The sequence below is a fragment of the Lygodium microphyllum genome, chromosome 14 (genome assembly GCF_053477565.2).
Source record: "Lygodium microphyllum isolate KBCC chromosome 14, Lygodium_microphyllum_v1.1.10, whole genome shotgun sequence".
Taxonomy (NCBI): Eukaryota; Viridiplantae; Streptophyta; class Polypodiopsida; order Schizaeales; family Lygodiaceae; genus Lygodium; species Lygodium microphyllum.
The window spans coordinates 90,858,400-90,885,115 of record NC_141148.1 but is presented as its reverse complement, the minus strand read 5'-3'; the positions used below and the strand labels follow the sequence as shown (position 1 = coordinate 90,885,115).

The 26,716-nt window shown below is 39.2% G+C and overlaps 1 protein-coding gene across 1 annotated transcript; it reads right to left on the bottom strand.

Annotated features, from left to right (window-relative positions):
• Nucleotides 1-22,137: 22,137 nt before the first annotated feature.
• Nucleotides 22,138-26,506, bottom strand: LOC148025845 (uncharacterized). The gene is made up of 5 exons (XM_087693104.1): nucleotides 25,661-26,506; nucleotides 24,891-25,011; nucleotides 24,673-24,805; nucleotides 23,527-24,453; nucleotides 22,138-23,310 (listed from the first exon to the last, which is right to left on the bottom strand). Exons 1-5 carry the CDS (start codon nucleotides 25,815-25,817, stop codon nucleotides 22,708-22,710), a joined length of 1,941 nt encoding a protein of 646 aa, XP_087549230.1. The 5' UTR covers nucleotides 25,818-26,506; the 3' UTR covers nucleotides 22,138-22,707.
• Nucleotides 26,507-26,716: the final 210 nt, after the last annotated feature.

Sequence of the window (26,716 nt, the reverse complement as noted above, 5' to 3'; positions counted from 1 at the left end):
AGCACAGAGGCTGAGTACAGGGGTGCAGCAATGGCTGCATGTGAGGTAGCTTGGTTGCATAAGCTACTTTATGATATGCATCAGTCTACAGATGGGCCAGTTGTCATTTATTGTGACAACATGAGTAGTATACACTTGGCAAATAACCGAGTCTATCATGCTAGAACAAAGCACATTGAGGTGCATTATCACTATGTGCGGGAGAGGGTTTTACTAGGTCTTATTGATCTAGTTTATGTCAGCACAGAGGATCAGGTAGCTGACATATTCACGAAGGCATTGGGCGCAGAGAAGCTGCGCAAGTTCAGAGACCTGCTTGGTATGCAGGAATTGGGATTGAGCTCGAGGGGGAGTGTTGAGATATCGAGCTCCACTCGTGATATGCCAGGGTGACCGTTGTGCATTTATGTCACCGACTTGTCAGTTGCAGATGCGATTGGTACACCGCCCATGAATAATAGCTAGATGATAGCTATCCTTATCTACTCTAGTTCGTGGCTCAGTTAGTATGCCACCTTAGTTAGTTGAGTTTGATTTGAGACCCATATATAGGGTTCTTCTGTTTCTTTGTATGAGAGTTCTTTTTGGCTTACACAACTAAGAAGAGGAAAACTATTTTCAGCCTTCACCTTTGTGTGTATTCCCCCATTGTGCAAGCAAGAAAGCTACAAGTGAGACTCCTTTCTTCTCTCCCACAATCTTGACACTTGAGATATTAGATTTTAGTGCTTTTTGGATCTCAGAAAATATCTTACATCTATAGCCCTCACTAGTAGTTGGACTTAGCAAAGGCCACTCAAAGCTTGAAAAATCTGGCAAAGGAAGGAGTTTTATTGATCCCCATTGGCAATGCCGCATAGGAATAACATAAGAATGGTCATAAAAGAATATTACATTCTGTGCAAGCTCTGTCTTCTTTCTACCTCTATACATTTCTTCTCCAATTGAACCATGTATAACATCAATAACATCAATAATAGACTCCACTGGTTGCCATTCCTCAAGATTAGAGGGATAGACATCTACAAGACAAACAAATATTATAATGGAAAAACCTAAACCATGTTTAAGAAAGGAAAAACTTTAAGAATCAAATTTTTACAATTTGGTCTATGCATTGGAAGCTTTGAAGATCCAGGTTTCAAACACAGCTCTCTACACATGAACACATGTGGCACTAGTACCTCTTTAATGCTATTCTTATTTGCTCCAAGCTTAAAATCTCAAATTCTGCCCTTCCAAGCAGAGATAAACGAGCTCTCATGTCTTTGCCTTTTTCCACGTTTTGCTTGTTGCATGGTGATCCAACTACCTTTGCTAATGATAGTAGGAATCCATCTTCCATTAGTTTGGAATGAGTTAAACACTGATATGGATGTGATTTGGGAGCTTGGATGCCTTGTTGAAGGTCGAATTTCTGTATCCATGGTAGAAGAGAGAGAGACATGCATAGAGAGAGAGAGAGAGAGGACTAGGCTACCATAACGGAGGGAAAAACAATAGAGGAATAAAAGAAAGGAGGGAAAAATTTGAGCGCCATGCTTTTCACCAATTTGAATTTCGATTACATCAGTCATTATCATTAATCTAAAAACATCATTAAATAAAAGTAGCCAAGACTCTATGCCATTAATGCTAAAGATGTCATAATCACAAATATAAGAGTCTAAAAATAGATAATAAAAAAACAAATTCATAATATTATCATATTTATATATTTTTGTAAAATGATTTTTTATTTTTTTAAATAGAAGTTCCATTACGGAGGCTTTGCTCTTATTGGTCTAGAGCACTCTCTCTCCACATCCTAAAAGGCATTTTCGAGACCTCAAACTCCCCTAATGTGATTACAAATATGGATTCTAAATTTTATGACACATAGCCCTAAAACATATTGCAACCAAGTATCAAACAATTTTTTATCGCATATGAATAAGGTTTGCATCATGAAATGTTTAAAAAAATTCAAATTTCCATTAAAAATAGGCTTATTGCCATTTTTCAGGTTTTGGAAATTAAGATTTGAATTTTCATGTAGCCATCAGATCTGCCATTGATCTTCAAACCATGTTGGTCATCATTCCTCAGTGTCAACATGATTCCACCACAATACAATTCAAGTCAAACAATCGGTCTTCATCCTAATTTATTCCCATTCACTTACGCATGAATAGGCTATTGCAAGAGAGAGAGAGAGAGAGAGAGAGAGAGAGAGAGAGAGAGAGAGAGAGAGAGAGAGAGAGAGAGTGTGTGTGTGTGTGTGTGTGTGTGTGTGTGTGATTTCAGAAATTTCTTTTTAGGCCATCATTCTCTTATCAAAGATGGGTGTTGGCAAGCAAAAAAATCAAGCAATGTGCTAGCATAGTCGAATTGGGTCACCCCATAAGGCCCCCTTCATGAATCATGAGGATGGTGCCTTCTCCCTGCTCACACCTATTGAAAAAACACCCCCCCCCCCCACCGTGTCAAATTTTGGGGCCCCAAGGCCCCCAAACGTCATGCCCCCTTCAAACCTTTAAGTCAATTTGACTTCCAAGTGCCCGATCTTCATCTTCTTTCATATTCAGTGACCAATTCTGATTCCAAAGATTTTGGAATCAGAAGTCCCGAACTACCCGGAACTCGTCCCACTTCATTTTGACACTCAAAAAAATTATAAAAAACCGTAGTCATTAGCTTCCTTTGAGCTTTGATTTTCACCTTAAATAGATATAATTTTTCACCTTTTTTTCTCTTTTTTGATCGTAAAATCTGCTCTCATTGGTGACCATCGGATAGAGTGACTTAGCCCGTCGAATCCACGAATTGATCTGTACATAAATAAACCATAAAGAGCATCAAGCTGCTTCAAGAAGAATGCACAACAAAACACAAACACAACTCTCACCCTATCCCTTGAAAATATCAAGACATGAAGATCCATAAGGGATAGGTCAAGTATCATCTGATAAAGAAGCCGAGAGTGGTGGCCTAACCTACCTTCCTAACCTAGGAAAACATGACCAAGTACTCCTATTAAGCAAGGACTCCTATAGCCTGGTCTTTTATTTTCAAACACTTCAATTATCACTTTTCTTTTGTACTTTAGCACTTGATACTCAAGCATGTAAAAAGGAGAGAGATGAGCATATTGTGCCCCAAGGAGAACAAGGCATTGGTCTCAAGTCCTGTTGTCTTAGTATCCAAGAACCTACCAAACTCTCGCCGCAAGGCAACACTAAATGTTTTTCTTTCACTCGCTTCATTTTTGCTCCAACCGTCCTTATTTATTTTTTCAACTAAATGTCACCCCTAGGAAGACAAGGCATCGACTCCGAGTCTACGGCCCCAGGTCTGTGACTCATCCCCAGGAACCTACCAGTCCTTCATAAGGAAATGATCATCCGCTCTTGGCATTTTCTTTCTTTCCTTTCCTTTTCTTTTCTTCAGGGGTTAGAACCCCTTTTTACACACCTCCATATACTATATAGAGTTTTTACACATATATTCATTGTTTCTTCTCTTTCTTTTATTTGGTAGGCTTCTCTATCTGCTCTCACAACTAACAATAGAAGCTTCTAGAAATAGCTACCTAGCAGGCTAGCAAGACAAGGTCACTTAAGGACTACTCTCAAAAATAGCTCTTAGAGAGCTCGACAATGTCTTCACAGGAGGCAAAAAACTACTCAAACCTCCCCAGACACACATAACCTAAACTTTGGGACTTCATGCCTTAACCACTAATCCCCAAAAGAAGAAAATTTCCCATATATGCATATACATATATAGCACAAAGAAAAAGCACTCAAAAAGGAAGGACATCACCTAGACTTGGCCACAAGAAGCTTCTGCGCAACAAGAGGCTCGCTCCAGGTACTCCATTGAACCTATCTGGTATAGCATTAAGACACAAGAAAATATTAGCTGCACCCCCACAAAATAAATACATGGCTCTCTTGGCCTTATGAAATCAAGCACTAAACTGCAAAATAAATGGCCCTCTTGTCCTAAGAAATCAAACACTAAATCCAACAAAAATAGTCCTCTTGGCCTAATGAAAATAAACCTATAAAGCATACTATATAGTATCCAACTACTGAAAATAAACCATTGGTTCCCACACAAATCATACCAAAATACAACACAAAACCAAGGGATAGACCACTTAGACCCTATACTAGATGCATCAGATTATTAGCTCATCCCTCTAAATAAATAGTAAGGCATGTCCTATGAATATCATTTAACGATCCTATGCATCCATGAAAGGATAGGAAGATGGTCAATATTGAAACCTGACTCATCACCCATACTAACCATCGGTAGCCATAACAAGACATGTTAGCAACAAGAAAACCTTACAGTTGTCATGGGCTAATAAGATTCGGTAATTCTAATAACCCCTCAAGACCACAGTTGAGAAATACGTCCTCAACAAAGGCATAATTTGCTAAGGAATCCACAAAGTGGTTCCACCAATGAGGAACTAGTTGACAAGTCACTGTCTCAAATATATGTAGTGTATCCAAGGTTGCATGATGATACATCTGCAAAATGGGATCCCTCACACTATATGTATCCCTCACACTATAAATCCCACTCGATTGGTCACTTTTTCACTAATAAATGTCAGATACTACCACATAGGGGTATATTCAACCCCATGATCAAGTCCTTGTATTCTACCATGTTATTGGTAAAAGTGGTGCCTAAATAAACTCCTACTTTCATAATGACTCTACTTCAGGGGTCTTTAATCATCATGCCAATACTCACATGCTTAGAAGGTCCTTGTGAGGCTCCATCAAAATACAAAGTATACACCCATATGCTTCATTGATATGCCACACCATACCGATCAATCTACTCATACTTATGGTAGTCAAAGTCCAGCTGGGAGAGCATATATCATAGGTACAATCCCTCCTTCCTCACTAAACTCAATAGGGATGCTAGTAAGAACCCTACAAAAATGGTGGCAATAGACATTAATATCCCACATAAAAGATCAGTCTTGCCACTCGATAATATGATAACCCTTACTCCACCATATCACTCAACCTTGGTGGTAACACTGCTCTAAATACAGATTTTCAAGATAAGGAATGATTCTTCCCATTTGATTGCCTTGGCACCTACTACAAGCTTAAGCTAGATCTTGGAAGTCCTGCAAAGGTACCAAGTCCAACATTAGTCCCTACACATAATAAGGCTTCAACTTATTAAAGTTTACTTTAGTTTTAAACTCTAACCCATGAAAATCTCTCTTATGCAGTATTAAATAGAATTCCTATAAGTTGCTTATTGGTGCTCTCTACTTTCTCATTCGCTTGTGCATTATATGGTATGGTTTTATTATGTTTAATCTTCAAAGCTTCAGTTAAGTCTTCTATAACCTTATTCAAAAAATGTGTCCCACAGTCGGACACCAATCCCCTAGGTGGACCAAAATGGCAAACAATTTGTTCTATAATAAAACTAGTTATTTCCTTGGCATTGTTCTTCATCATAGCTCGAGCTTCATATCATTTTGGGAAGTAGTCTCCCACCACAATGATATACCACTTCCGCATAGTAGGTGAAGGATACACAAGTCCAACAAAATCAATGCCCCACTTCTCAAAAGGCAAAGTCACAAGAATAGGATTAAGTGCCTGCTTACAATTTTTCCTAACATCATGTCTCTGATAGATATCACAATGCTTAACATATGTAAAAGCAACTTGGAAAACCATTGGCCACCAATAGCTAGCACATCAAGCTTTTTGGATAGTGAGCTGTCCAACAAAATAATCTCCACATTTTGAATAATGGCATTCCTCTAGGATAAAGTGTACCTCATCAGGCATCACACAATGGTGATAACTCTTATCCATACCTTTCCTATATAAAAAATCCACTATTATTGAAAAGCGAAGTGCTTACTGCTTAATCTTCCTCTTCTCAGATTTGGAAAGATTTTTCATTGGTTTCCAATTGATATATAATGTGTGATGGATGCATACCATGACAGAACAGAGATTGCATCAATCTTGCCTAAATCCTTGTAGTCACTGATATCAGCCCATTCTTCCTTAGACTCACCAAAATCTACTAAACACTACAATACCTTGCAGCTTTGGTGGCTTACTCCTAATCTCATAGTCAAACTCCTCCAAAGAAATCAACCACTTGGCTAGGCAATTAGGGGGTTGAAGCTTGTTCAGTAATAAGCGCAATCCCTCTACCTTGGTAAAGAACAACACCTTCTCATAAACAATATAATGTGTGAACTTCTTGGTGGCAAATACCATATCCAAGCAAATATTTCCAAATAGCTATAACAAAGCTCTAAAATTCCCAATTTTCAGCTCTTGTGAGTGCAATAGGATGATAATGTTGTGCCTCTCAAATCAGGGATAGACAACAACTAATACTATGCCTTGTTGCAGCTATGAATATATAGAAAACATATCTCCTTTTAGGGCTTTTAAAATTGGCGCTTTGGGTAATTCTATTTTAACATCTTCAAACACCACTTTGCATGCCTTTGTCCATTCAAAAACGTGGTTGTGAATTAGAAGATTCATCAAGGGTAACAAATGTTTAGCGAATGAATTAACAAATCGATGATAATATCCCACGGATGAAACAAAATTGTGAACTTCCCTAGGGTAAGTGGGTGGGCTTAAGGCTACAATAACAACCACATTTTCAAGGTCAAACAATACTAGCTGTACTCACAACATAACCCAATAGCAAACCGTAAGGCATCCCAAATACACACTTTTGAGTATTCAACACTATGCAATACTCATGACATCGCTCAAAGCATGCACGTAGAACAATGAAGTGCCTATGATGGGACATGGTAGCTACCCCCAAATCATCTATGAAAACCTTTAGCTCTTCAAGGGATATATTGGCAAACATCTTGTCAAACGTTCTTTTCCAAGACCTAGGAGCATTACATAGGCCAAAACCCATCACATGGTACACAAAAGTGCCGAACATTGTAATGAATGTCATTTTTAACTTATCATCTTCAGCAACAATGGCCATCCGATTATAATCCATGAAGTAGTCCATGAAAGAGTATATCTCTCATTGTGCCAAACAAATCTAAAATATAATCGATAAAGGGCAGAGGATAATAGTCCTTCACCATCTGCTTGTTCAATTCCTTAAAATCAATAAACAAATAGATTTGATTGTTCTTTTTCTTTCTTATTACCACCAATGAAACATATTTATATATGTTCAACAGGAAATATCAAACCAGTCTTCCTTAAATGCATCAATTCTTCAAAAAGAGGCGCTCTCAGCTCAAAAGGCATGAGTTTAACCTTCTACCTTATTGACTTACTACCTTCCTTCAATGGAATTGTATGCATGGCAATAGATGAGGGTGTCCCCTTCAGTTCTTCATAACTCCATGCAAATATACCCCTAAACTCTTGCAGGTGTGCTACATAATCTACACACTCATCAGCTAAACATAGTGTCGAGTTTAATGAAGCGTGGATCATTAGGAGTCCCAAGATCTAGCTCTATCACATCAGCATCATGAATCCTATTCTTTGCTTCTATTGGCTCATTTAGACATACTTGGTAAACCTCCTTAGTAGTAGAACCCTCTTTGGAATCACTTGAATTGGTAGACCTAGTCTCTCTAATAAATCCATACTCATAATGTTTATAGATGCCACTATATTGTCTATCAAGATTCCATTGACATATGCTTGCTTGCACCCTAGGGTAGTGCTTCTCTACATGATCCCACCATTAACTACCCACTTGATGGACACCAAAAGGTTCTACAACATAATCCATTTGTAGGGTTTTCTTGAACTCATTTACTATCGTTTGGCGACAATTGGATTAGTTGTAGTAGATTCACATCCCGTTTGACTTCACATAATGTGTTTGCTAGGTCAAACTCGCAGAAGCTTGCAACTTCTCTCTTCTCTTTCCACATTAGCCGCTCTTTTGGATTCTTGATAATCTTAATATCTTTATTTTCTTTCAATTTCCATTTTCTTTTGACCACATGCTCCTCTAAAACAACATCATTTGAAAGAGGACCTACCTGGGTATCCAACATCTTCTTATCATCTTTACTAGGTTTAGGATTAACTTTTCTTGTACTAGGGTCATCTTTCTAAGCATCTCTTAGTTTTTGACCCCTAGTTACTACCCTAATGTTATTAGGAGATAAACTCTCACTGATTGGCAAGGTTTCAACTAGACTTACCCCATTGGGCATTTCCTCAAGTGTGGCTTTACACCTTTGCAAAATTTACTTAGGGCCCTCCCCTTAGTATTCTCATTATTTGCATGATGGTTCGCATGCCCAGGTTTCTCAGTACCATGCTGGAAAGAACTAGCCCTACTTCAATAGGTGGTGGCTAAGTGACTAGACTTCCCACATATATCGCATTTGGCATTAGGAAAATTATGAGGGAAATGCTACCCACCACACCACTTACAATTGAATCATGATGGGCCCTAATCATTGTGCTTTCTAGTACCCATTAGATTTTGTTGACACTTTAAGAAATTAACATCTAAGGCAATTTGGTTGTATTGCTCAGTGATCATATCCGTATAATTTTTCATCATATCTTCTACTTCCTCTACAATGTTTGATGCAAAGGACTCATAACCGATGGCTTCAGGAGCTACCCTCTCACTAGGTTGCACAACTTGTAAAGAAGCTACTACCTACATGGACCCTTGGTTTGCAAAAGGAGCTCTTTGGCTCACAGTTGGCTTAACAACATTTAGAGGAGCTAGCAATAAAGGCACATTTTTCATCGTGCTTCCTCTACCATTCAAGTTGGTCATAGGGGTACTCATTGCACCTTGATCTCCACCAACTAATCCCAAATTATTTACAAGACTGAGGCTTGAATTGAGATTTTCCCTTGATGCATAGGCCACTTGTAGGTGGGACTCTACTTCCTCTACTCGAGTTATAGTAGTAACTATATCTACTAAAGGTACACTACTCAATTGAACTTGGATATTAAAGTCCAATTCATGCAAGAAATAGTGCAATTGGGCAACAAGTGGAATAGGGATAGAGGCTTGCAACTGTAAGACCTCTTTCATATTCTTTGCATATGCTCAGGTATTTTCATGGAGTTATTGACATGTCACATTTAAAACACATAGCAAATACTGTCCACATCTCTTAGGGAAAAATTCTCATCGAAAAGTTGCAAAGAATAAATCAATCATGGTTATGGTATCGGCTTCTAAGCCGTGATACCACATTGCTGCCCTCCCTTTTAAGGTCATGTTAAAAAATGTCATAAGATGTCATTCGTCCTAAATTTGATAATTAAACATGAGCTTTTGAAACTCACTAGTGTGAAGCTCTGCATCCTCCTCCACTAACCCATTAAAGATGGGTAAAGGATACCCCAAAGCTAGAAAATCTTTCATTCCTGTGGAAATCGCAATAGGTTGGGCCATAATGGCAATCAGATTAGTTTTAGGAGTCTCTGTAATGGTATGACTATAACTCTACTCAAAGTGGGCTGACTTATTAGGAGAAGGGGAGCACCCAAGTCCTTTTAATGGATTGTTTGTGCTACTAAGGTCACTAAGTCCATTCCCTCATTGAGGGGAATACCTCCTAATGATTTCAGCCCCATTTCAGCTAGTTCTTGTTTTTTGATCTCATCTTGACGATGTTTATCAAGAAATGATGGGTCTATCTCGATGCTCTTTTGCATAAACTAACTGACTAGTTCCTAGTTAACCAAGATTCAAGAATCACCACTTATTAGAAATTCTCGAGAAATGCACCACCTTTCAAGACCAACAATGGGCCTAACACTAGCTCTAGGGCAGTAGCCAAGCCTCTTAACCTCACCTGAACAACCCCATGACCTTGTGGCCAGGAGTATAGACACTACAAACTGATTTAACCAAAGAATGCATTTGTAGATACTATTTCCAAAGTGTAGTCCAATGTATCGCCCTTCCCAACTCTAAGAAACTGGAGCACCCAAACATAACAGTGTCTAGCACCTCATAGCTTAAACAAAGGGAGCACCTCCCAGCTTATTGTTATGGCCCCACTATGGCTCTCCTACACCCCAAGGATTAGCCCCAGGATGTGTCGTTTCAACATGCACATATGTAACATAATCCTCTCTTTCAATGAGACATTCTAGGAGATAATTCAATCCTTACCACATCAATCCCCCAAGAAATGATAACACTAGTCCTACAACTTAGGGAAACTCGCACTCAATCGCTCAAAAATAAGTGCTATGCATTCAAAAGATCATTCTCCTAATACCACATAGAAAAATATGGATGTAAAGTGAATGTCTTTAAGTGCACAAACAATTAGACTTATCAATCAAACAATGTGGATGTGCACAAATAATTATTTTCATGCCTTCACTCTAACACAGTGTGTTGTTGCTAAGGCAACACCGAAGTAATTCATGCTATTGCCCTTTTTTTATTTTTTAGACTTAAAATAATCAAATCCTATATGTCAAGATATGCATAAAATAAGTATTCTAATGATATTCAACTTCCTATAGCCCTTCCCCCTACTGTTTATGATTTTGCTTGAGGTGGTAAGTGTAAAGAGTATTTTTATGCCGTTTTTATTATATGGAAAGTGATAAATATGCACTATAACATAAAGAATAGAGATAAATTGAGGCTAACCCTCATGCCCTAGCCCCACCATACATTCATAAACTATTCATAATGTTTTGTAACTTTTTCATGTGTAAAACCTATTTTTTTCATTTTTCTTGCCCAAAACCGTATTTTTGAGTATTTTTCTTTATTTTCCTATTATAAAATGTTGTATTTTCTAATTTTTCTGAGTCATGACATTAAATTATACTTTGATCCATCTTGACATTTAATTTTATCCCTTATGAACAAGATTTGATTGCCCGAAGTAACTGAAAACATCATTTTTCCTTTAAAAACATGCTTTTTAGGTTTTCGAAATTTAAAAACTTGTGATTACAAACACAAGTTTTGAATTTTATGACACATAGCCCTCAAACATATCATAACCAAACATCAAACAATGAACAAGATTTGCATCATGAAATGTCAAAAAAGATTCAAATTTCCATTAAAAAGAGGCTTACTGCCATTTTTTGGGTTTTGGGAATTAAGATTCGAATTTTCAAGTAGCCATCAGACACCTGCCATTGATCTTCAAACCACGTGGCCATCATTCCTCAATGTTGACATGATTCCATCACAATCCAATTCAAGCCAGACAACCGGTCTTCATCATGATTCCTTCCCATTCACTTGCACATGAACAGCCTATTGCAGGAGAGAGAGAGTGAGAGAGAGGATTGATTTTTGAACTTCCTCTTCAAGCCACCATTCTCTAATAAGAGACGGGCATTAGCAGGTGAAATAATTGAGCAACATGTTGGCATAGTCAGATTGGGTTAGTCTTTTTCAGCCCCATAAGGCCCCCTTCATGACTTGTGATTGAGGATGTAACATTCTCCCTGCTCACACCCGTTGACACCCCCCCTCCCCTTGCATCAAATTTTGGGGTCCCAAGGCCCCCAAAGGCCATGCCCCTTTAAACCTCCAAGTCAATTTAATCCCCCAAGTGCTTCTCCTACGTGCGATGACCAATTCTGATTTCAAAAATTTCAATGTGTCCATCTTGAAGTCTCGAACTACCTAGAACTCATCTTGCTTCATTCCAACACTCGAAAATTTTATAAAAATTTCACATCCTCTACTTCCTTTTATCTTTGATTTTCACCTTGAATAGACAACATTTTCCACATTTCTAGCTCTTTCTCGATCGTAAAATTTGCTCTCACCAAAGAAAACCCACAAGAACACAGTCTCACCACCCAAGCCGAGAGAGCATCGTGCCAAACTACACACAAGACTTGTTTGACTGTTATCCCTAATTAAAATTGTAAACTCTTGATGATTTTATCAACACAAGCCCAAAGTGCATACTATTAGACTACACACAAGACCTATTCGACTCTTGTCCCCCTAATGAGAACTCTAAGCCATGATGATTTATCGACCCAAGTATCCTACTATGAACCCTTCAATTTCGCCTTAGATATCTACACCACTAGAATATGCCTACACTAGCAAACAATAATGCAAGTTGAATACTTGCATCATAAAAACCCCTAGCCAACCAATGCTTCAAGAAAACAATCACAATATATCACAAGCCTTAATTGTGCTAACCACATGGAACGAGACTTTAAGTCATGCTGTCAATTTGCTAAGATGTGACCCCACATATTGCAAGTTGTTTCTTAGTGACATTATGTCTTACCTATGCCCGCTCAACCTTCAGACCTAAATGCCCTCATCAAGGTCACCTATAATCCTAATTTCCACAATTGGTCAGTCCCTAATACAACAATTGTACATAGATTTACTACTCTTGTTGTACATATCAATCAAACTCTTATTCTAAACTAGCCCAAAACTCGAAATTTCCTTCATACACTTTAACTGAGTCCCTAGGCTTTTAAGATTTCCTTCTTTTCTGCGCCGCAGGAGGAGGAGAGCTTAAAGATATTCTCCAAATCTTCTCCAATATTCCAACTCCTACATGCAAAAGAAATTGACCATCACAAAGACACTAACCACCGACTCACAATAAATTTTTTTAGATAAAAGGGCAAACAAGTAAAGAGGAGGTAAGTTAATTAAATTTCTCTCTTTCTTGATGGTGAAGTCTAATTGATATTTATCTTTTTTGTACTTGGCATTGCAATATCCCCCTTCAATGCAACCCACAACTCTCCAAGTACTAATTAAATATCCTCAAAGTGAAGGTTAACTAGTGTTCACTGTATAACAAAGGCAGGAGTATGCCTTAGAGGTAAGCATGTAGGGAATGGGACTCCTACAATTCCGTGGACATTGACCCAACCTGGAAATCCTAGTGAACCTGTACCAACCCACTCAAGAGCTACAACTCGTATTCATTCCATGAAATGATTATCCCTCATTAGAAACTATAACCTAGATACCAAGACTGGAATGTTTTCTTCTATGCCCTAAGGTTTGGAAAACAATTTGAAGAGAGAAAATGAAACTTTGAACTTACCTGAAGCTAGTGGAGGAGGCACTATGGATCAAGGCCGAAATAGAGGAATTACAACATAGCATGAAGAGTACACCCTAGGTTTCACAAAGATGGGATGAGTTAGTGGTAAATAGTGAAGGAGTCATTTTGAAGACTATTAGTAGTAAAGAGCTCAAAGTCACAATGCAGGTGTTTCGTCACTTGAAGACCTCAAAGTCAAAATTGCTAGTGTTTCATCACTTGTTCACCTACAACAAACCTATGAACATCGTTGTCAGAGTGCCAAAATGGATGTTAGAGAATATCTTAATTAGAAATTTAGTCAACCAAGACCTAAATGCCCTCTTGTTGGAATATGTTAACAAATCCTTGGTGGTAAAGATTTGTAGAGTTCTCTTGAAGGATCCATCAATGAAGCTCAATATCATGGAAGAAAGAAGCAATATTCTCAACTATGGCAATGTACTAATCCACATGATAGTCATCATGATAGGAATCCCTTTGCAAGAATTCATGCCATCAGTATCTGCCCCCGTCTCCACCACCAAAGGATTGAATAGAGAGCACATCATTCAAGAAAAGGAAAAGAAAAAGAGATAAAGAGAAGAGACTAAGAATCCCAACCCCATTTGATGAGCAGGGCAAGCAAAAAAAGAAACAACTAGAAGAAATAGAGTTGAGCTCATTATTAGGAGTTTTTGATGAAGAAGAAATAAAAGAGTAATGCATGATCATCCAAGCTATTAAGAGGTCAAAGAAAGAGTGGAAAAAGTTAGAATTGAGGATGAAGAAAAACCAAGAAGAATATGAGCAAGCAAAAGGGCATCCATTGAATAAGAAATGTGCAACAAGGGTTAGACCATCATCACAATAGATGGCTGAGATTCTAGCAAAGAAGAGGGAATCCTATAAAGGGAAAGAGAGCGATAGAGGAATCACAATTCTCTAACTCAATAACCCTTCATGAATTGATGACATAAATAGGGAGCATCAAAGCACAATTCAATGAACTCACCAACTTGGCAAAAGAATCCATCCATGTAAACTAGGAGAACAAATTGAATCCTCTAATGGTACACAAGAACCTCCCATAGGAGGTAGATAAATCAGAGCTCTGGGCCATCTATGTCTGGAGAACACAAGAGGGATAAAGAAAAGGAAATAAAAGCCAAACATGAACTTCAAGACAGACTAGATGAAACCCAAGAAGCTTACAAGAAGTTCTTTATGGAGTTGGATGAATAGGTCCAGGAGCTCCAAACACAACTCTAAGAGAAAGATTCTAAACTTCAAGAAAAGGCCTTTGAACTTAGAGAAAAATATTCAAAACTCAAAGCTAGGGAAAAGTGGAGAACTTGCACAAACAACTTCTAGATGCAAATCACAAAATTGATTGACAACACATTCTAGCTAGCCCAAGAAAAGGGAAATTCAACCTTACATGAGAGCAAAAGCATGGAGCACTAGTAGGTTCGAGGCTAATGGAAGGCCGCATATGTAGGCCTATAGGAAGCAATAGCTTATCTTGGCAATGGCCATAAGCCTAGTAGAATGTGAGACCCAAAGGTTGTATGAGTCAATACTCATGAAGATAACCAATGACCTAGTAGCAACACTATACAATGAAAGTCAACATACGGTCCAATTGGAAGCTTACAAGTTTCTCTTGCCTAGGCAACAAGAGCTTTTTTAAGAATTTGCATTGTTGGCCCACACACCCCAGATGAAATATCCCAATGAACAGAAGGCTCCACTAGGATTTTTTTTCTAGCACCTTAGAGAGCATGGAGCATATTAGACTCAATCTTATGTCCAAAGAGTAAATCAACAAAGACTTGATCCACCATCTAGGAAGAAATGATATGAGAATCAAGAATTGAACATAGCTAGTATTTTGCAACCAAAAACGCCCCTTCCAGCATCTCCCATTTCCGTAGAGCCACCAACAATTTTGACACCTCTTACTGGTGAGTCCAAAGAGCAACCAATAGAAGAAGAAGATTAGGAGTAGGAGGTCCACAATGGTATCAACACTAAGAGCACAATCCTAGAAGATAACTAAATACACTCTTCCCCTTGAGATCCTACCACAAGAAGGTGACTAAATACCCACTCCCCCCGAGCTCTTACTACAAGAGGAAGAGGAAAATCTAGAGGAAATTATGCAAATGGACCAAAAGAGACAAATATTGGATACCTTAGTATCCTTTGACTTCAAGGTGAGGGAGGAAAGCAAGTTCAAAAGACCATTATCCCTATGTAGTTGCTCATATGGGTACTTAAGACTATAGCAACTAAGTGCTTTGACCCTTTGGATCCCATTGTCTATTGAAGATCTTACCATGCACAAGGTAGTAGGGGTAAATATCTCAAATAGAAACCAAGGGAAGCATGGCCAAGTCAATCAAAATGATGGTATCCCATTTTAGAATACAACAAGAGGGCATGGAAAGCCTTCTACTACTCACATGAAAGTGAGAAGGTGGATCCATTCTATTATCCCTACCCACGTAGACATGTCAAAGACTATGAAGAAAGCAAACATGGTAGGTAAAACTTTCCAAGGATTCCAAACATAAGAGCTACTCACATTAATAAGACCTACTTGTTCCAACCTATAGATTAGTGCCATTCATCTATCATTTTATGAGAGAATTCACCAGTTTCCTTGACCTATCCTTCATCATGATACGCAACTATCTCAAGCTCTTGATAAAGCTATTGTAGTAACCAATTATACTAATGAGCTCACGTTTTTATTTTTGAACATAAGTGTAGGTGATCATGTGGGAATGATTCAACTTTACCTCAGAAATACATTGTTACCCGTATTTTGTATGCACTAGAGGATATGGTGGATACTAGGGCCACCAGGTGTATACACTCTTTCTTCCCTAAGTTATCATTATAGTTGTGTGAATCTATAAAGGAATGTATTCTTAGCAAAGGATGCCTCTAGAGAACACTATGACGACTTCCTAAGTAGTGTGTTACCTTTTATGTACCCATTTTTACTTTAATCAATAAAAATAGAAAATAGAAAAAGACAAAAAATTCAAGCATCCTACGATTTCATTGTAACTAGGGATCCTCGAGTGAGAAGTGTTTGGTGACATTGGTCGGTCAGCTCCATCTCTAATCCCCTAGCATGCACCCCCACATCACAATCACATGGCATATTAAGGGCAAGACATCTTGGGCTTTGCTTGGATGTGTTACTTTGATATCGGCAGCACTTCACACCAACTGGGTCCTCAAGTGTGGGACATCATTCCAAGTTTTGACCTAGTTCCCAACCGCACAAGCACATGCATCACTCATTGCATGAGTAAGGTAGACACACCCATTAGGAAGAGCATGAGTTACATAACGGGTACACTAAACTTCCAACATATCCTTCAACATCGATAGCCTATATCAATCATGATCCATCATGCCTCCATCTACTAGATAACCATCGCTCTCCCACTGTTTGGTGCGGCCATATCATATCATAAGCAATCTTCAAACCTACAAGTAAATCCCCCTTTAATAGTTCTTCAACAATAATCACCATCCCTCCTCTACCAAGACCTCCTCTCAGCAAAATTATTCGAGCATTCCTTGCCTACAATAGCAAGCTACCTTGGTATGAGTGCCATGGGACTGGCACTCATCTAGAGGGGGAGATATAGAGAGACTCATAATTTTTGAAAAGAGATTGTTGTATTAATCAATTGTATACTTTATTGAGAGTTAGGCTCCCTCTTGTGCAAATTATATCAAATTAGGTAGCACCATAAGGCTAGGATGTGAACTACTCAATTTTTCTTATTAAACTAAGATCTAGGTGCACTCAAAAGGAGGAAAGATCAATCATGTGGTCACAAAGAGGGTAGATGCCCAAGAGGAATGGGGAAACCCTAACCCTAAAAATCATATACAAAATGAATGAATAAGAATAGAAAAAGCTATTCATGTGTGTGCTATCTTTGCTTCCTATCTCTCTTGCTCCTATATTTTCTAAGTGTGTGAGAGTGAAGAGGAGGGAGTGAGGGAGAGTGTGTGGAGTGAGGAACTTGTACATCGTGAAGCTCTATCATTCTCTTATTTCTTCGTCATCTCCATCCCTTGGTGGTGAGTTGAGTACTTGAGCTAGAGCATGGGGTGTTGAGTTTGTGAGGGAGTGAGGGACATGCAATGCGAAGCTCTTTTCCATCTCTTCATCTTTTCTTGTTTGTGGCAATGACTTCTCTCACACACATGGATGACAATGGAAGCAAGGAGGCAAGCAAGTGAGTACGTGTATGGATCGCAGAGTGGCCCTTGCCAATGCGAATGACTAAAACATGGTGAGTATTGATAAGTTTGCTCAGTATATTTCATTGAGTCATTTCAATTTGTGTGAGCATGCTAGTAGACTAGGCATTAGGGGCAATTTGGACTCATTTTTAGGCCTTTTAAGCTCTTTGGGATTCTAAGGAATATTCCATAAGGACAAATGAGATTAAGGCTATTGTTTTACGAAACTTTTGAGGTTGCTCTTTGGTCAAGAGACCATAACTTCAGTATATAAACTCAAAATTTGCTGGAGGTTGATGGGTTATAATCCTCTCATCAAATCTTTCCAATGACATGTCATATGATATAGTTTTAAGCTACAATGGATATAGTTATTTGTGGGCCCCCTTTTTTCAATACGATCGTGACATGACAATTCTTACAAGGCTCAAAAGTGTGTTCAAATTTTGTCTCAATTTTTGAATAATGTGAGAGATAGTTGCATGCTTTGTGTATTGAAATCCTTAAATTGATAAGGATATGTCCAATTGTCCCACCATTGAGCTCCTAGAGCACAACACTTGCTCTCTTACTTTGTTATGTGCATGGCTCCTCATCCTATCAATGCTACTTTATGGTATGCATATTGTGGCCACATGGATTGTTGTTACTGCTTGTGCCTTATTAAGCATGATATGTCACATTTACAAGCTCTTGAAAAACATGTATGTGAGGGACGTATTCTTGTAAAATGTAATGTATTGTATATTCTAAGGATGATTGTATTAGAGAAACTAAGAAGTTATAGATGCTACATAGTACATTTATGGTCTTATGAAAGTACTTTCCATTTGTGTCTTTTTGTATTTTATCACATTCATTGATGGCTATAGTACATTTACATATTTATATCCCTTGAAGCTAAAGTTAGAGATATTTATGTATCTTTAAAACTTCTTATTTATATTGAGACTAAGATAGGTTGTTTTACTCTTGGTATGCTTCATACAAACCATGGTGGGAATATGTCTTAAAGTTTTAGAATCAACATATAATGCAGTATATTCCACGTCAAAATGGAGTGTCTTAGAGAAAAAAACATGACTCTTATGAAAATGGCATGATGGTTACTAATTGTGCAAATTTTGTCTCATAGTTTATAATTAGAAGTTATCATGTGTATTAATTACATATTGACTAGGTGTACTGTCAAGTTTCTAGAAACTGAGTTATTCTTTGACAAATAGGATTTTTACTTTGTTTCAGTTAAGCCAACCATGCCCATTATACAATGGATTTGTGCTTTATTTCATTCAAGCCAACCATGCCCAATATACAATCATAACATCCTAGGGGTAGTACTCAAAATTTGGTATTGTTGTATTCTTGTCTAATTCAAATTGGATTTGTCCTATTGTTTTAGTGGATGTTAGTTATTTCCCATTGGCCAACTAGACAACAATTTCTCTTATTACTCTGGTATCTAGGATGTAAACTTTTTATTGTTTTTGGAGATAGAAAAAAATGAGCACTTCCACTATCAATCAAATTCGTGAAGAGCTTACCTAAGCAAGTTGTATTTGAATGATTCAACATTGATGGTCAAATCCCTTGTTCGTAATGATAGCATGAGCAAATCCTCATAATTTACCTATTCATTCAATGTAAATTGTTCTTTGAATGGTTATCTTATCATATAATTGACTTCAACTTGTGCCATTCACCCTCTTTCTCATCCTCCAATGCTATTCCCATTTCCATGATCTCTCGTTGCTAGTTGGTTAAAGTTTGGCTTGTATGGGCAATTGAGACAATTTTATCTTAGGTATCTAGTCTTTCCATATTGTAAACACTACTTGTCACCTATACTTCATTGTTCTTGTACAATCTTAATGGCTCATCAATCACTTTTTCATTATTTTCTTGAACACCACGTCCGACATAATTCCTTCCATAATGGTTGTCCATTCCACAACAAACCAATGCAAGGTTATCGTATTGTCATTAATAGTTAGTGCCATTAGTTTGTTGTCCTTCAAAAAGGTAGAGGCAAACTAACTTTAGCTCCTATAGCCATTGGATTGCGTGAGATTAGCTCTAAGATTCCCAAAGTAATCGAAAATGATCAAAGCAATGATTAGAGATTCTCTGTGGCATTTCCTGAGACCAAACTCATCAAATGTAAGTGGGGAAGGAAGAGGTTTTCAAAAGAGTAGTCATCACATTTTCCCAAAATTCTATGCCTAAGGATTGACACAATTTGCTAAATTATCTGAAATGCCATAAATCATGAATAGACATGCTTACCATCCAGTAAAAAACATGGTGCACTTATTATACCACAAAGATAAATATATTCTCTATTAGCTAGGAGGGAGTGCACAAAATTATTTAACAATGAATCTCTTCAAGTTGTTTATATGCGAAAGTAAGTAGGTGGGTTAGCCTTTGGTCGTCTCAAATTCCATCAATAAAGGATACAGAGAACTTTTTCTATGTTGTGAGCATGTGTCACTGGTCAATTTTTCCTCTTTGATTTGCATTCAAAAGCCAACTATGAAGTTGTCCTCATAACCACCTTTTGAAAACCTCTTAATAAAGAGATCCTTTGTATATGGAGAAGCTCACTTTTGGGTAGAATCCAAGATAGTGACCACAGAATCACGTTCTCTCCATTTTCTCCTAAGTAAAGATTGAAGGCTTGTGCCTTCCTATTTGCAATTGTGACGCCATTGGCTTCACAAACCTACCCAAATTGATCTATAGAGCTATGCAGGTCATCATGTGACCTATCAATGGCCTACTTTTTCAAGAACTTAATATCAACCTTCTTATCCATACAACATATACATTGGAATCTACAAACTCTCCTTGTATTTGGCAAAGATTTCTACATAACCCTTCTATTCAGATACAAGTGCCAAAGCACCTCTTAACTTTTGAAATGCCCAATGTATCAACGAAAACAAATATCTCAATACATCACAATTTACCAAGTAAATAGGGTGCTACATCAATGCGATGTAATAAGTGGAGAGATTTTGATGGTATCGTATACTAATAGGATCAATGCTTTTGTTTAAGGCACTCAAGGGTAGATCCTCAATTAAAAAAAGAATAGACTAGGCATAGGTTGTAATATTTCCACGTAATTAAAAGTTAGTTGGTTAGTTTAAAAGTTAGTTAGTCAATTAATAAGTTAATAAGATTACTATTGATGAAATGAGTAGTTGGTACACTACTAATGTGCAAAATGCAATTGGGGTTGATGAGCATGAGTGTGGTCGTGTAGAAAACATATCAATATAATATCAACTTATCCAAATCCTTGGGTTTTTAACATCCACAATTATTACATCATTTTGAAACAACTTCCTTCGTTGGCTTAAGGGCATTTTTCACCCTTTCTTTAGTGCATATTATTTTCTAATTATAAAATTATTTGTTCCATCTTCCCTCCTCTTCATCTCTACTTTCCATCCACAATTTTAATGGCCAAAAACATACTCCAAAGGCATTTAAATCCTCTTTTGATGTTGTCTTTCACATGCTTCTTTGTTGTCAATAATAGCTAAAGCATGTGTATCTTTTAAGGGCATGCTTCCTTGTGGTAGGTGCTTGCATCATCATTGCCTTGTTTCCTTCAACTACTTGAGCCAACTAAGAAGGAGAGTGTAAATGGTTCAAAGGCTTATATGTGAATGACCTCAAATATGCTTGTAGCCACATGGGCCCCAAAGGTACATCCTCTAACAATTTCTCCTCTTTTTCTTTATTTGCAAATCCTTTAAAATTTTTCAGGCCATGCAAACACTTGAGTTGATTAAAGACCTAATTGTAGATAAAATGTATACTTTGATGGATTGACTATAATGTAGTGTACCTTTCATTTGCCTTGGTGACTACAGATTGAATTTAAGAAACTCATAACCCTCCATTGCACCATATGTAAAAAATACCCACAGCCTTTCATTGTGCTACAACAAGCAAATCCTCCTAGCTCTCCATTGGGTGGGGGACCCTCCCCATCTTAGCCCTGCCAAGGAGGAGGGACAAGTGGGCAATAGACAGGACTTCCATGAACACACCAAATTAACATAAATGTCCAAGTGTCACACATAGTTAGACTGAGGCAAGACTTGAACTCACAACCTCCTAGCTAGAAGCCCAGACTGCAAGGCCATCACTTTTGTGACATACTGCTGCATCTTTATCACAACCCTTTGGTTGTCTTACATGCTATGAAGAAACTTTCTTTCAGCAATGCTCTCAAAAGGCCAGTCTCCTTTCCATGGCTAGAATTTCAGAATCATGGTTCAATTTTGCACTTGTCTGTACGAAAACCAGTTGAAAACTTTTGGCTATTAATTGGCAAAAACCAAAGAAGACAAGTCCAAAACCTGGGTCTTTCCACATCCCTATCCCAGTCATTCACCCTAAACCTTTCCTTTCCAAAGACTTCCACTTGCCCTTACCCTTTGGACTCTGGAGATAGTCTAAGAGCTGGAGCCATTGTTGCAACTTGCCATAGTAATATTTCTTGTTCGGCTGCCAGAAGAAGCCATGGAGTAGGCACATATCCACATTTTGGTAAACAAAGGCCACTCAATCTTTTAACTTTCAAGGTATGCACTCATCAGCAGTATAAACCTGGAGTGAGCATTCTGGTTATGAACTTGCTTAAAACAGCATTCACATGCTTATTCTACCAATTAACTTCCCTACAACAAAAATTCCAACAATGGCCTCATGCGGTGCACCGGTGTCCATAGAAAGCCTTAGAAACTTCATCTAACCATCAAGATAACAGTGCATAAACTTGGGGGCACCCATGAAGAGAATCCACTTTATATAAAAGCTTTTGCTGCTTCCATACACAAGCTAGTTTGAATATAGAAAACCAAGCTTTGGATTATTTTGTTCATAAAATCTCATACCTTGCTGTTGAAATACCATGTCAAGTACCAAATTGGGTATTTTGCTGCTGATAGACCATGTCAACAATCTCATGTGAGTATAGCTAGTGTACAAAATCTACTAAAAGCCATGGTAGGTCTAGGATAGTGGCAAGGGACAATAAACAACCAAAAGATGAAGCACTCTCAAATCCTGTTCTCTAGAACCTACATGCATCGCAAAGGGCTTCTCTAATAGGGCTTCAATGGAATCCTTCTAGTTTGTTTGGAAACTGTACACCTGTGATGAGGAGATAATGATTTTCACACTTCTGCTACTCAAAGCAGCTTATGTCATTCTGTTAGTATACATGTGCCACCTACATGCATCCTGCCAAAAATATAACCACAACTCAACTCAACTCACCTTTCCTCTACAGTTCTAGCTCTGTAGGCAGCATTTTGAGACTATATTATCACTTTATAATATTGATCACAGGATCACTTTCAGCAGTGACTGGCCGATTTGATGCCGTTGCTTGTACCTGGAACTGGGCTCCCCTTCCAGAGTTCATCAGAGCTGGCCTTCATATTGCCTGACATGGAGCTGGGTTTGCATGCTTGATTGAGGTTCCAAAGTCTCCTTTTCAAATTACAAAGCTCACAGTTGCCACTGACACCATGTTGGCAAGCAGCAGGTGACTCAGCACTGGCTGCTGGCTTTGCAACCACATTCTCAATTACCGGAGCTGCTGGCTTATCAGCCTTTTGCCATGAGGGCTGTACAGACTCCACCGTGTTATCTCTGTAATCAGGGCTTCCAATCCAGCTGCTAATGCTCAAATCCTTGGTAAGGGAGTAAAAAGAATCTGCCTGATGGATAGAAGACACTTTGCTTCCCACCTCAATTGCGATATCTTCACCCAGCTCAGAGCCTTCCAGATCGTGTACATTGTTCAGGCTGTGGTCCGAGCTTGCAGTGCTGTTAGTAGCCATGGGAGATTGGCTGAGCCAATTCCGCCCATTCACAGATTTCACACTGTACAAAGATGATGGGGGTGTATTTGCTATTAGGGACCGAAGGCCATTTGAAGGACTCTGCCGTATCTCCTGTAAAAACATAGAATGAAAAAAGTCAGGTTTCTCCAAGGACTATCTCGTGCTAGAACGTAGAATATGACAAGTCAGGATTGTCTACTAGCAACAACAGCAAAATACCAGACAATAGACTAACTCAAGTAAACAAAGTATAGAAGATTAGGAAAGAAAGAGCCGTAAAGTTTGCAGCCTAGGAATTGAAGCATTTTCTGGGCATTTGGGGCTTACCAATTGCCGAAGGGTTGTATCCAAAGACTTTCTAAGTGGATTTCTACCATAACCTGCAGACAATTCTTTGCCTGTAGGAGTGGTTGGACGCACTGCACGTTTCACCTGTGAAAACGGTGACTGATCGGCAGATGCCCCTGGCCGTGGTGATGCAGCTGGAGCTGAACTTCTGGATGGAACCATTTTGTCAGCCATTTTGTTTCCTCTTAAAAAAGGCTGTATGCTTTCAGCTTTGCCATTGCTTAGCGCGATTGAGCTACTAAGGTTAGGTCTCTCAGCTGTCGAAGGACGGCCCCTGGAGAGGCTAGGACTGGGAGAGCTTGACCTTCTTGATCTATCAGGAACCGTCTCAGCTGTTCTAGATGACGTAACAGCTGTTTTCACGGTCGTCGTCACTGCCATCAATGATCCTGATCCTGTTGGCGTTCCAGGCCTACCTCTTGAGTTGGAGGTGGATCGAGCTGGCATTGTAGTTCTGAGGTTGGGAGGTGGTTCCAAAGAGAAGCCTGGTATAGCTAATGGTTGCACTGCCCTTGGTTTCATGACAGGAGAACCTCCTCGTGAGGAAGCAGTGCTTATGGAAGTAAGAGAGCTTTGTCTGCTGACACCAGTGGATCTGCTGGCAGAGAGACTCTGGGACTGGCTCTGTGTTTGAGAGAAGGATGGTGTGGAGGGCCGTCTCACTGGAGTCGAAGGCCGTGACGAAGAACTTGGCCGTGATGATGGCACACTGGTGGTTCTGCTATTAAAGAAGGTTGGGATGCTGGATCTGCCAGTCGGTGTGGTGGATCGAGAGTTGGGAGTTGAGCTTGAACCCACAGATGGCCTTCTGCTTGTCACTCCATTGGAAGTGTGCAGATTGCTGGAGTGCGTTCTTGATGCCACATTTGGCCTTCTGGAGATGGAATCAGGCCTTGAATTTGTGAGCTGAATGCATAAAAACACACATCAGGGTACTCTTAAATATAATGCAAGTCCTCAGAAACTGATGGATTAGGCAGGATAATGTGAACTGCTATATCACTTCCTTGAAAGACTGCCCGTTCTTGGTACAGGGTTTCATAAATCAAGAAAGCTTCAGCTGATTTCTGTACGATTATCAAATTCTAATCAGTATTCCTTGTCCTGAAGATATGAGAATCTTACACGAGAGGTCTTAATCGCAGCCAAGGATCGCATTAAGTTGGGCAATTCTTTTTGAGAGAGAAAAGCAGCATCTGGTGGTGATGTACTTAGCTGTGCACTCGCAACCGGAGGTGTGCCAGGGGGAGTCATAAGCCTGCAGAAACAAATGGAATGTGAGAAACAGTTTCGCATTCCACTAGGATCAGGTAATTGAAAGGTCTACCTGCACGTTTGCTTACCAATCGTAGTCATTCTTCCCTATATCAGCAGTGAGAAGATCATCCTCAGGTTTGCCTTCAACCAGAGCTGCTGATGCACTGGGGGTAGCCGTGCGCTGCCTCGAGGAGGTGATCACCCTTGCTGCAGAGGTCATATGTTCAACAATGCACACAAAATAACACGATCAGAGAAAGCGCATTTGGCAGCCTTCCTCCAGGAAAGAGATGCGTCATATGATTTCAATAACAAATGCAAGGAAACCCTGGAAACATGACGTATGCTCTAGTGCTTGAAAGAATGCATATATCAGACCAAATTATCGGCACAATGATGGCAAAACAGATGCTGGATCAGTGCGCTTTAGCACTCGAACGATGCATATATCAGACCAAATTAAGGGCACATTAACGGGAAGACAGATGCTGGATCAGTGTGCTTTAGTGGTTGGAAGGATGCATAAAAATGAGACCCAATTAGAGGCACATTGATGGGAGAACAGATGCTGGATCAGGGCTTGGATAAATGAGGAGAGAAATATTGGTTTCATCAAGAGGCCAGACAACATAAATGGCCAAAGAAAGTAATCTAGCCTTCCATAGAAGCTATGATTGATAGAATGCTTTTAACTGTTCAGCCTCAAGTAGACTAAGAGAAACACATAACAGATATGTATCCCTTAGCCAGAATAGCTGTGGAAAATTATAGCTGGTTTTTCTGTCAACTGACTATTGATTGGGGGCTCCTTTGGCACATTTTATGCTTCCAATAGTAGAGCAGTCTGAGGACTCACCCAAATGGCCTTCATGCTCATCTTTGCTTTCTAGCTTCTGCATTTCATGAAAGAGAGCCAGCTCCTCATCTCTGGCTGCTTTAGATGCTTTTGATGTTCTGCTGCTGCCTCTGTCCAGGGACATGGTAGAACTGGTGCTGCCATATCTCCTCTGCATGTTGCTACTGTTGATGATGAGGGTGGTGGGAACAGAGCACAGACCCTCTAGACTCTCAATCCAAAAGAGAGAGAGAGAGAGAGAGAGAGAGAGAGAGAGGCGCTCAGAGACTGTCTGGCAAACCTAATTGAAGAAAGGGTCTATTATTGCACATGTGGAGAGAGAGAGAGAGAGAGAGCGAGAGAGAGAGAGATGGCAACAAGAACATGGCATTTGAGGGATAATAACTGGCCTTATCTTGTCCAAGGAATCTGAGCTCAAAATCTCTGTCTCTCTCTCGTCTCTCTTTCTCTCATAAATGGTGAAAAATGGGGGCCTTTACTATTAAGATGTGTGTATCTGAGCCGCGTATTCGGCCCTTTACACAGAATTATAACAGGGAGCTCGGCCGAACTTCAAAGCATGCCTTGCCTTGCAAATTTGACATCAATAAAACATGATCCGAAAATAAACGAAGCAATGAACAGAGGATTCCCCTGTTCTGTGGGCAGTGACTCAGTGATGAGTGGACAGGTCACAGTAGGCATATGGGCACCCAAAATGGAACCCAACGAACCCATATCATCTACTGACTGCCTTTCTCACTCAAGAAGCGGTACAGGTGCCATAACTGCTCTTTGTCTCTCGCTATAAGCAATCAAAATCTCTCTCTCTCTCTCTCTCTCTCTCTCTCTCTCTGCCCCCCCCTTCCCTTTGATTGAAGGAGACGTTCTGGCTCCCTAAAGCAGCTTTTGATTCGACAATTTGCCTGCCCGTGATGGTATCCAAAAACCCACAAAAGAAAGCTGCATATACACAACATCAAAGAAAGAGATCATGACGAAAAGCCTCTGTTTTTCAAGCAAAATGTAGTCATATAAAATAGCATCAACACTCAATCCCAAAGTCTAGGTGCCCTT